Here is a 13,021-nt window from a genome sequence, read left to right on the forward strand (position 1 = left end):
GCACCCTTGACTAAGCTGCAACGTAAGGGTGTACCGTTTAATTGGATTGATGCGCAGCAAGAAAGCTTTGAGAAGCTTAAAACTATATTGACCGAGGCCCCTATTTTCATACAGCCAGAGTCTGGAAAAGAGTTTACTGTCTACAGCTGTAACGCCCCAAACTCGGCCTAGAAGTTAGGCCCAAATCTGGCGTGTCACATTGAAGTGTTTTTCGAAAACCATGTTTTCATTGAAAGCCCTTCTTGAAATTTCAAACTTCCTGCCATTTAAAACTTGTACAAAACCTCAGTTTGCGTTTGTTTATTTTTAATCGAGGTTTATTAAAGAAAAGTTGTTACCTTCAAAGCCTTATTGTTACGGAAGCTTAATTTAAAACAAATGATTTACGAAAACGTGATATTTTAAAAAAAATTAAGTTGCAAAAATGTAGTGTTAGAAAACAGTTATTATTTTGGAAAACCGTGTTCTACTTCTAGCAGTATAAAATTTAATAAAAATACAAGTAAATTTAAATAACAGCAATTGTGTGGCCACCTCCAAGTCTCTCGCAGCACCGAATCGTCTAAGGCTGGGGATTACTTGCACAGGTAGACAGAAGGGTGAGTTTGCGAAAACTCAGTGTGTAATCTCTTGTCAAACAGTCGGTATACTGATGTAAATCGGTTTAGGCGAGCCGCTTTAATGATAAGATGCAAGATGGGCCTTAGCCTATTACAGAAACAGTGTGGGCCTGAGCTTGATACAGTATCAGTATGGTGCAAGTATGCAAACCCATCTCAATCCAGCCAACATACCACCCGTACCAACCCAACACACCATGTGAGGACGGAGTCGACCCACCCAGCCTTCACACCAATATCGCAACATAGCTGCCAGTAGTCAGAATGGCTAAGAGCCGTAAATAGGATAGCTATAAGCTATAAATAGAATGGTTGCAAGCCATAAGTACAGTAATATGATTGGCACAAAGTCATCAGTAGCAGTGATATGATCGGCACACAGCCATTAGTAATGGTAATATGATCGGTACAAAGCCATCAGTAACGATAATATGATCGGCACAAAGCCATCAGTAACGAGAATATGATCGGTACAAAGCCATCAGTAACGATATTATGATCGACACAAAGCCATCAGTAGCATCGCAGCAAAGCTGCCAGCAGCAGTATCGCAGCAAAGGTGCCAGTGATAGTATATATGGCAAAGTTACCAGTAACAGTGATTGTGGCAGAGCCACCAGTATAGTACTTCCTCCATAATTGTATTCCAACCCCATGCAGTATGTCGTGTATGCAAAATGCCATGCTCAGAATTAGTCATTCAAATCACAGACAAATTAGTCATACCAAACACAGACAAATCAGTCATTTGACCTCGAGGGGCAAAATAGTCATTTATCCACCAGGGCATTACAGTCATTTTACCCTACAAGAGTACTATGGTCATTTTACCCTACAGGGGTATTATGGTCATTTTACCCTACAAGAGTGTTACGGTCATTTTACCGTACAGGGGCATTACGGTCATTTTACCCTATAGGGGTATTACAGTTATTTTACCCTACAGGGGCACTATGGTCATTTTACCCTATAGGGGCATTACGGTCATTTTACCCTACAAGGGTATTATGATTATTTTACCTTACATGGCTATTACGGTCATTTTACCCTACAGGGGCATTATGGTAATTTTACCCTACAGGGGTATTACGGTCATTTTACCTTACAGGGGCATTACGGTCATTTTACCTTACAGGGGCATTACAGTCATTTTACCTTACAGGGTCATTACGGTCATTTTACAACCTTTTCGAAGGTCTACAGTCGCCTCGAGCGACCCAGATAACCTAAATGGTCATAACGATGTAAATGGGCCCAAGGCCTAATATTTTGCCTAACATGTCCCAAAATGGTCTAGGCCCATGAGATCGCTCATGGTGGCCTCTACAGCCAAAAGCCCATGTTTCGTGGGCTCAGATTACCATATGTGCGATTGCCTGCCCGTGTGGCATCAAGGACCGCATTTTCTAGCTTTTCAACTTTTACCGAATTACGGTTTAATCAATGTGTGTGTACAATTACACACCTGTTAAGGAGTCGTGGCCGAGATGCTTCTGAAGTTGAGAGCCTATGGTTAAAACACAACCCTTTATTAGTCCAAAACCATCGTAATTCCATAATCATAACATTGGATCATTTAATCAAATCATAACTACTTACCAAACAACCAATCGCAGTACTCCTCTTGTTCCAAAACCACGTATTCTCTTCAATGCTTTCCCTTCACACGAAACCGTAAACCGATTCATAAGAATCTACAATCCCACATGAATACATCTAGGACTTAAAACATTACCAATAAAAGAGATATCCCTTGTAGGGGATAAGTAGTCGGCCTAACACCTTGTTATGAACTTGAGTCCCTAGCATCATTCGTACAAAAAGAAGTGTTAAAGGAATATTTCCCCATGGTGGAAAAGAGGAGACACCAACGATCGACCTAAGAGATACATAAGTCGAACCTTTCAGAGGAGAACCTAATAAGGTTCAGCTAGAGAGAACAAACCGTAACACTTACCAATAGACCAAGGGGTTTTAAGCAAACCTTTAGCAAGAAACGGCCAAAGACCAGAAAAGAAGAGAAGAGAAGGAAGATAGTCAGGCCTTGACAAGATTTGGCCAAACAAGAAGGACAAAAGAGTTGAGAGAGGAACATGAGAAGAAGGTATGAGTCGATCTTAGCAACCAAAAAGGGTTTATGAAAGGAAAGACAGGTGTTACTCTGCCGAAGAGGGGAATACCAATTGAATAAAAGAGAATGAAGGATAAAAAACGGTGGACTAGAGGGCTAGACAGAAGAGTAGAAAACGAACTCCACGACTTTAGAAATAAAGGTGAAAAAGAACAAAAATGCCAAAACCCGAAATGAATAGCAAGAGGAGCTCCCAAAACTCCCAAGCCGAATTCCCTATGGTCAGAGTACCTATTCGGCTACAACTTTTCTCCCTTTCAAGCTCCTCTTTTTCCTCCCTTAATCTCTCCAAACATCCCTCCCCAAATCTCTCCACAAATCACTCAACCATCCAATTTGAACTTCATTCAAATTCCTCCATAATCTTCTCCACAACCTTCTCCTTGACCAAATCAAATTCCAACTTTGCAGAGTTCTAGCTGACTTCTGCTTCTCACATGGCAAGATAGCAAAATAAATACTCTTTTGCACAAACTAGGACTTGAACCTTAGATCTCATAGTTACTCAACACACCACCTTGCCACTAGACCACAAGCTCCTTTCTGTGTCATGATTTCACCAAAAATAAATATAAAGCCTTCAAGCTAAGGCCAAGATTCACTTAAGAGCAAAAATAAAAAATTTTGCTAAAGCCTAGGTTTGAACCCAAGACTTCTCCAACACTCCCAACTCTTCCTAAATCATTTAGCCACTAAAGCAAGCAAGAAATTTATGTCATTTTATGGCACACATAAACATTTATGTGCAGTCTCCTAACTGATCCTATACTCAAGGCTGATTCCTTCTATGCTCAAATTTAGGGCATTACAATTGCGATGCATCACATGTCGGTTTGGGATATGTGTTGATGTAAGAGGGTAAGGTGGTAACGTATGCATCTCGTCAGTTTAAGACTTATGAGGCATACTATTCGACGCATGACTTGTAGTTAGCCGCACTGGTATTCACATTGAAAATCTGAAGGCATTACTTGTATGGTGAGAAGCGTATCATTTACACCGATTACAAGAGCCTCAAGTACCTCCTCACTTAGAAGGAGCTAAGTCTTAGGCAGCGTAGATGGATTGAGCTGTTTAAGGACTACGATTGTACTATTGAATACCATCCTGGTAAGGCTAATTTGGTGACCAACGCATTGAGCCGTAGAGTTATGACTAATCTGAGGGCGATGTTTGCTCGCCTCAGTTTATTTAATGATGGTAGTCAGTTGGTCGAACTTCAAGTTAAACCAACGTGGATAGAGCAGATTAAGGGTAAACAGATAGAGGATGAGTCGTTGGGTCTTCATTTTCAACAAGTTGAGAGTGAGAATACCGGGGATTTTAGACTGAATAGTGAAGAGGTGCTCTGTTTTCGTGGGAGAATCTGTGTACTGAAAGATACTGAATTGAGGTAGTCTATACTAAGAGAGGCAAATAGTATCCCTTATGCTATGCATTCTGGTGGAAACAAGATGTACCGACACCTTCGTGAGTTATACTGGTGGCCAGGTCTTAAACGGGAGGTTACTGAATTTGTGGCCAAGTGTTTGACATGCCAGCAGGTTAAGGCTGAGCATCAATTACCTTCAGGTTTGTTGCAACCAGTCAAGGTTCCGTTTTGGAAGTGGGAGAGAGTGATTATGGACTTCGGAAGTGGGTTATCCCTCACACCTACTAAGAAGGATTTTGTATGGGTCATCGTGGATCGATTGACCAAGTCTACCCACTTCATACATGTTCGTACCGACTACTCTTTGTAGAAGCTAGCTAAACTGTATGTGTCTAAGATAGTGAGATTGCATGGGGTACCAGTTTCAATCATATCTGATAGGGATCCTCGCTTCACGTCTTGGTTCTGGAAGAAACTACATTAAGCTCTGGGTACAAGGTTGAACTTCAGTGCTGCGTTCCATCCTCAGACGGACGGTCAGTCAAAGAGGCTGATTCAGATACTAGAGGACATGTTAAGGAGTTGCGTGATTGATTTTCGAGACAGTTGGGAGGATTACTTGTTGTTAGCAGAATTTACTTATAACAACAGCTATCAGTCTAGCATTTAGATGGCACCCTACGAGGCATTATATGGTCGTAGGTGTCGCACACCTTCATGTTGGACTGAGTTGGGCAAGCGGCGTGTTCTAGGCCCTGAGCTAGTTTCTGATACCGAAATTAAAGTTAGACTGATTCGGGACCGATTAAAAGTGGCATCTGATAGGCAGAAGTCCTACGCCGATCTGAAGCGTTGAGAGATTGAGTTTTCTGTGGTGAACTTTGTTTTTCTCAAGGTCTCACCATGGAAGAATGTATTGAGGTTTGGTCGTAAGGGCAAGTTGAGCCCTAGGTTTATTGGGCCCTGCTACATACTAAAACATGTGGGACCGGTTGCCTACCAGTTGGAGTTACCTCTAGAGTTAGAGCGGATTCATGATGTATTCGACGTCTCGATGTTGAGGCGCTACTGCTCTGATCCCACGCATGTTGTTCCATTTGAGGAGATCGAGTTTAGGCCAGATCTGACCTTCGAGGAGGAGCCAGTCCAAATATTAGATCGCGATGTAAAAGTTCTAAAAAAGAAGTCTATCCCACTGGTTAAAGTTCTTTGGCGTAATCATAGTTCTGAGGAGGACATGTGGGAGCCTGAAGATGTAATTCGTCAGCAACATCCTCATCTGTTTTGATCAAGTAAAATTTCGAGGCTGAAATTTTCTTTAAGGAGGGTAGAGTTGTATTGCCACAAAATTTGTACTTTTGTTTCTATGTATTTATGACACAAATATTTTTCATCTTTAGTGGTTATGTGTTCTGGAAGTGTTTGAGAGGTCATAAGTTCAAGCCTTGACTTGGGCAAAAATTTTTGTTTTAATTGAATAAAGCCTTGCTTTTGTTCGGTAGGCTTATAGTTAAAAGTTTGTAAAAGCATGTCAGAATGGGACTGCTGGTCTGGTGGATAAGTGGTGTGTTAAAATGCTAGAGGTCTTTGGTTTGACCGGTGCTTGAGTATTATTTTTGCTAGTGGTGTCATGTAGTGTTTAAGCTGAACTGAAATGCCGAAGTGGTAGAGGGGTAATGGGAAGTGTGGGAAGAAAATTAAGGGATTTGGATGGGAGTGGTTGGACGGTTTTAGGAGAGATTTGAGGGATTTTGAGAAAATATGGTGCAGAAATATTCATTTCTTTTGACGTTCTCCTTCCCCAGCTCTGCCAAACCTCTACCAAAATTTTCTTTTTTTTTCATTCTTGCTGATTTTTGGCTATTGGTTTATTCCCTTTCTCGTTTCGGTTGCCAAGAGTTGCCTCTTTTCTTGCCGACTTTTTTCCCTCACTATGCCGCCTTGTTCTTTTCTCTTTGCTGTCGTCCTGTTGAGTATTGCACTCTGTCGAATTTCATTTCTCTTGGGTTCTTTCTGTTGTTGTTCCAATAGTCCCATTCCCGTTCTTTGATTCTGTACATTCGGTAAGTTTAGGTAATCGTTTTGTTTAGACTATTCTTGTGAATATTTGTTAAAGAGAGGTTTTCAACTGGTTTGCAGGTAATAAAAGGGCCAATGATCGTTTCTCAACGGCTTAAATGTAGGGCTTTGGTTGTTCAAACAAAGGTAGATTTGTCGATAAATTAGATAGGTATCTTGAATAGGGTTTGTTTCACTCGATTATCGTGTAAGTAATTAATTTGTGTTTCTCGTTCAATTGCTAGGTCTTGGAGTGCTCATGAGCACTTTTGCAAAAAAGCGAAACCAGGTGATGTGCGTGTGTGTGTGTGTGAACACAACTCTAAAAATGGAAACGGCGAAAAGCTGAAAAATACGAATATCGACGCCACGCGGGCGTGCGGCCGACCATGTTGTAGGCTGTGTGACTAAACACGGACGTGTGATCGACGAGGCTAACCACGTGCGAATCGTGGGTCAGATCGTATTGGGCCATGTGGGCCCCTCGGGCGTGTGGGATTATTGGGCCAGGCTGTGTGATCCACACAGCCAAGGCCATTTTGGGCCGTGTGGGCCACACTAGCATGTGGGTCCATATGGGCATACAACATGGGCCTATGGGCCCATTTTCACTATTTGACTGCTAAGGTTGCACGGATCGCCCGAGTCGACTATGGACCTATTGTAGGGTCAGTAAGCTTACCTGGACCCCTTATTGACTAAAATGACTGAAAGACTGTTATATGCCTATATGAGATAGATATGTATGTTTGTATGTTGAGCATGTTATTTACACTGAACTGATAATACATGATACCATGACATGTCTGTATGATGCATTGCATTGGGTTGGGGATTCATATTGATTGGAGGAAGTGTATTGAAAGGCCTCGAGCCTAACTTACTAGCAGCTCAACTGCAACTACTGTCCAGTGCCGTATTCGGTACTAACTGGAGTGTAGGGATAGGTGGGTTGATTATATCCCTATATGGAGTGTAGCGTTGGACGGAGATTGAGTGTAGAGGCTGGTTGGGTAGGACCTGTATACTGTATAATCTATTCTTGATTGATTATTATTCTTGTAATGGGCGAGGCCCAAACACGATCGCTAAATCTTGAGATGGGCTAAAGCCCAAACTAGTATTGTCACTGATACAAAAAAGGGCTTAGGCCCAGACTGTGATTGTTTTCTATCTATTTTTTTTTCGGATTACACACTGAGTTTTCGAAAACTCACCCTTTTAATTTGACTATACAGGTAATCCCCAGACATAGGCGGATCAGTGCGGTGGAGGACTCAAAAGTGGTCACACGACTTAAATTGTTTGATTTAGTATTTAATAATGATATTTTATTTTTAATTTTATTCTGGGGTATTTTTTTGTAATAATGGCCTCTCTGGATTTTTACCTAAAATTTGGATTTTATATTATTTTCTGTTTATATCAGCTAGAAATAGGAGAAACTCGAGTTTTCAAAAGAGATGAATGTTTTATCAAAATACCACGTACACGAAAATTATTTTTAAAAAGCTTCCGCAAAGTATAGCGTTTTAGAAATGAATCACGATTCAAGAATTAATGAAAGATAATGATAAGTTCTAAACGAAAAACGGTTTTAGAAAGGATACGATTTTCAAACGCACTTCCATGTGACATCGCCAGATTCGGCCATAACGTCCATGCCGGGTTTGGGGTGTTACAGTCTTTGGCTGAATGTTAATTGTGTTTATTATGTGACTTAATTTGGTGAAGCTTCAAAATCATTAGGATCCTTTTCGAGTAAGGCAAAAGGTAAGAAAAAACTAGTTTAAGCTTTCGAGAATTAGGTAAAAGGATGAACGGTGAGTGTTTGGAATTACTACTTGTAGACACGATTCATAGTGTTAATTGGGAGCTTAGGCATAGCCTAGACCGATCTCCAAAGTTTCGAGTGTAAGCTTTTTATTTCTATTGCTTTATTTTAGCAAATTATGTGATTATTTAAATAATTGTGGATTGATTATTATGATACGACACTGTGATATGAGACATGTTTAATGACTATTGTGAATTGTGTTTTTGGCATGATACACATGCCAAATGATAGTGATAATGATATGCTAATAATGCAAATATGTAGTGAAAGCGAGCGAACTTTCGGTAAGTATATATGTGTTGAATTGTGGAATGTGATATTATTATGACAGGTAATATGTGAGAATAGTTGTATGTTATATATGATGTACTGATTTTAATGCATATCTATGTGGTCGAATATGTGATGGCTCAATGAGCATTATTGTGGCTCTTAAAGTGCAATTAAATGTGGATTCGATAAGCATGCAATGTATACAAGTTTGTGATGGAAATTGATGAATATGAACAGAGATGATGCGCATTAAATCAGTAATTAAAAGTGTGTAATTGTGGATATTTTGTCCTTGTGATCTCTTGAAACCATTGGATATAGTTGGCATTCCATAGGGTTGTGAGTACTCACCTTTATGTTTTGTGATTTGGGCATTGAGGCCCTGGGACAATTTGGAGATGTAAAGGAATGTGAGATAAGCTCCATTCATTGGGATATGTTAGTGTGTTAGAGAGTGTTAGCTAAATGCTACGCTTTTGGGATGTGTTTGACTCAATGAGTCAATTGGTGTGCTGGAGATCCGTGTATCCGATATTTGGTGGTAGAGCCCACTTTTATGTTTCATAGCCTCAAGTGTCAAATTATCGTTTAAATGTGATCTTATATATTATGATAATACGATGTGAGACGGATGCATAAACATGTGAATAATATGCTAAATGAGTTGATTTAAATTTCATGAAAATGTTAGTATGTTATAATGGTAAATTGTGTATGTAATTGTAGTTTGGGTCGTTTTCATTTAACTTGTGAATACATGTGAATATATAAGCTAGACTTGTGAATTATTAAAGCATATATACGTTGTTAGCCTTGATGAATTATTGTAAATTGAATTATTTGTATATGAGTTGAGTGTAGTTATATGTAAGAGTATATGCTAGTTTTATGATTTAATGAAGCGTGAATATGTTATTGTGACTTGGTTAGAATATGATTGTGAATGTGTTATAGAATGCTCTTGTTTAACCTTTGATTTTGTGTATACATTGTGGTTACTCTAACATTCACAGAGCTTGTTTAAACTCACCCATTCTTTCTAACCATTGTAGATATTTAACGTTTGCAGTGTAAGCAGTGCGGGGATACCAAGGAAGTGATCCAAGTTAGGCTTTAGTATTTGTGTAGGTAGTATTAATATTATTCTTTGAATTGTGGGGATAAGGCAATATGGTTAGACTTTGATCGATTACTATTGTGTTCTTCATGATACTTTATGGGTTTAGTTTTCAAGCACTTTTGGTGGATGTTATAATTATTTCATTGGTATTAGTTTGGTTTGAATATTTGCTATGTTGAAGTACCATGAATTGTACGTATGGTCAATGGACGTTGAATAATGTGGTAGATTTGTTGCATAAATATTGCCATGATGTTTTGGATGTTTTCATAGCTTATTTGTTCTTAGGATTTAAGGACTTTAGACCTTGATATATTAATTCTCGCTTGAACATGTTTTCGATGTTTTGAACAATGATTATGGTTGTTTCGACAATTGTTTGATGAGGTGAAAGTTGCATGTTGATTGGATTTAAGATAGGTTGAACTAATTGCTATTATGTGTTGTATTTTTACTGTCTGGAGTAGAGGTATCAATATTCAGGTTTTAAAAACGATACCTCCATGATATTTTGATGTGCAGGAAGTTAGTATTGTAATTTGGTATCGATACCATACCACGAGTATCGATACTTTGGGTAATTAAATCGATACTTTTTGAAATGTATCGATAGTTTCTTGTGTTTGGTTTTAAGTGAGAAACAAAATGCTATTCTGGTATCGATTTTCCAAGCTGTATCGATACCATATAAGAAAATTATCAATATCTCAGTTTCAGTAATTTTACCTATGTGAATTGTATTGAATTTTTGCTGAATGATTCATATGCATGTTGTAATTGCATAATAAGCTCGATTGATGTTTGTATGGCTTAATTTAACGATGCTTTAAGTATTCGAGACTTAAGAACTCTATATATGTTTAAGATTAATAATGTGACATGAATTGCATGTTCAATAAGATGTTTGGCTATGATTGTTGATGAGATGGTGGTGTGACATCCTAATATTCAGGCTCAACGTCTAGGTCGGGTATAGGGTGTTACACCTCGACCTCAAACCAGTCATGCTTCTCGTAACAAATGCCGAGAGTTTTCAACCTGAACTGCTATCTGAACCAAACTCATTGTCGAGTTTTCCTTTGTTTAACAAGTTTCCATTCACTTCCTCGAATGAAAGCTTGTCTCTCCCATAAATTAGGGTTTCCCTGAAAGACTTATAAGAATGGGGTAAAGAGTACAATAATAGCATGACTTGATCTTCATCATCAATCTGAACCTTGATGTTCTTTAAACCATTCAGAGAAACAAACTCACTGATATGAGCCCTAATAGAGTATCTTCTCCCATACGAAATGTATACAGACGCTGTTTCAACAACAAATGATTAGCCAAAAACTTTGTCATATATAGGGTTTCTATCTTCCTCCATAAGCCTGCTACTCTTTTCTCTGAAAGCACCTCTTGCAACACACCATTAGTGATGCAGAATTGAATTGCAAACAGAGCCTTCTCATCAAGCTCATCCCATTTTGATTGATCTAGATTTTCGAGCTTTTTCTCAATAATGACCTTTTTCAGGCCTTTCCGAACTAGAATTGTCGTAATCCGAACTTGCCATAAACTAAAATTTGTATAGTCATTGAACCTCTCGATATCAAGCTTCATTTTCATATTTGAACGTGTCAGTCTACGAAAGTTGAACTAGTCTCTGATACTAGTTTGTTAGGGATCGACTCATATATGTAACGTGAATATAAAAGTAAAAGTAGAGAACAAACACACAGATATTTAAGTGGAAAAATTCTTTTGAAGAAGAGGACTAAAAACCATGGGTAAATGAGACTTTACAAATGAGCAAAAATCGAAAGAGTATAGGATAAAGATAATCTCAACAAACAAACCCTAAACCCATAAAGAATAAAGTACTTTAGTTGAAACTCAAAATTTCCTAAAACTTACAAAACTCTCTCAATCTCAAATATGACGAAGATGATTAATCCAGGTTACAACAACCCTTTTTATATGTTAAATTCGTAAGGTTAAACACGACTAAAATAACCCTAGACTAATCAAAGTTTAACTAGGAAACAATAGCAGAATTTAACAATGAGAAGAAAACTCGACTGAATTGGGAAATACGTCGCCACATTGCAACGTCGTATGTACCTTGTCAGGATGCCATTCTTCGCGTTGTCAAGATGTCGACTTTCCTCGTTGCAACATCAATTAGTAAATATAAGGCACACTCCACAATTATTGAATATAATAAAAATATATTAGCTTATCAATTCAAATATTATAGTAGAAAATTTTCAAGTAATAATTAGAATATTTTTTTACATATTTAATGTACAATATAATTTAGTTTATGTAATTAACATTATTCCAAATAATACAATTAACATAATTACTTTTAATATTAATTAAGTGATAAGTAAGATGCTTAAAATCTATTTAAGTAATAACTCTTTTTACATTAATAAAATTAGCACAACTTTTGTAAGAAAATTTGATATTGTCTCGTAGTATTAATATGTCAAGAACAATGATAATGCAATACAATGCAGTAGCAGTAACACAATAGAATACATGTAACTAGACAAAGTTAAAAATTAGAAGAAGAATTTTGTCGAGGCCTATATAAACAGTTTTCTTAAGATAGATTCATCCTCTCCTCGGTGCTTTGAGTAACGTTAGACGTCTATCTCCCAGGATACAACAACAAACGATCACAGTAGTAGCACAACAACAATGATCAATCGAACACAATCTTGCCTTTCTCTATTACCAGGAGAAATGAATTTAGAAGGAATTTTTAATATTAATAGTTTTGATGATATGTTTTTGAAATCTCCTAACTTGGTTTTATATAGAGGAGAGGAAATGAATGAAGAGATTTGTTGAAAAATTAATAAACATGAGTGAATAGAGAAAATGAATGAAAAATTTCAATATTAAACCAAGAGATACATTTTTCAAAAGATACAACTGTATGAAAAATGCACTATTAAACCAAGAGATACAATTATCATTCATCACTCAATAATTATTTTCCAGCAACTTTTGTTTATGCATAAAATTTTTAAACTAATAATTGTAAATTATAATTATCACTACCTTTTCCTATACTTAGAGTTATATTCAAGTAATAAATCTATTTTGTAATTATCACAACTTCTTTTAACTAATAATTTTAATTTAAATTCTAAATATTTTGTAATGTGTAATTATCGCAACTTCTATTAAATTATAGTTATTTTTGAATGTTTTATCACAACTTCTATTTTATTTTAATTTTTAAACTAATAATTCTAAATTAAATATTATAATTATTTTAAATGTGAATTTAATAATAGGATGAAAAATAAAAGGTATTCTCAAAAATTTTCCAAACTCGTGCTTTTATATATACTAGTTTTTAAGTCACGTGCAATAGTTTTATGTGTTTATTTTTTAAGTAATGAAAATTAAAAAGAGTGAGAAATAACCGATAGTAAAATTTATTTATATAAATATGACATATTTTAACCTAATACAAAATTATGAATATTTTAATTATATAAATATAAGTTTTTGTTTAAATAATGCTTAGCTTCATTTATCCCATATATACAACTCTAATGTGTCAACATGTGCTCTCATATATGTAAATTAAACTAAGTTTTAATTA

At 36.9% G+C, this 13,021-nt stretch overlaps 1 protein-coding gene across 1 annotated transcript; it reads right to left on the reverse strand.

Moving 5' to 3' along the window:
- Positions 1–10,444: 10,444 nt before the first annotated feature.
- Positions 10,445–11,016, reverse strand: LOC128043111 (uncharacterized). The gene is made up of 2 exons (XM_052635239.1): positions 10,824–11,016; positions 10,445–10,716 (listed from the first exon to the last, which is right to left on the reverse strand). Exons 1-2 carry the CDS (start codon positions 11,014–11,016, stop codon positions 10,445–10,447), a joined length of 465 nt encoding a protein of 154 aa, XP_052491199.1.
- Positions 11,017–13,021: the final 2,005 nt, after the last annotated feature.

The sequence above is a fragment of the Gossypium raimondii genome, chromosome 1, assembly GCF_025698545.1.
Source record: "Gossypium raimondii isolate GPD5lz chromosome 1, ASM2569854v1, whole genome shotgun sequence".
Lineage (NCBI taxonomy): Eukaryota > Viridiplantae > Streptophyta > Magnoliopsida > Malvales > Malvaceae > Gossypium > Gossypium raimondii.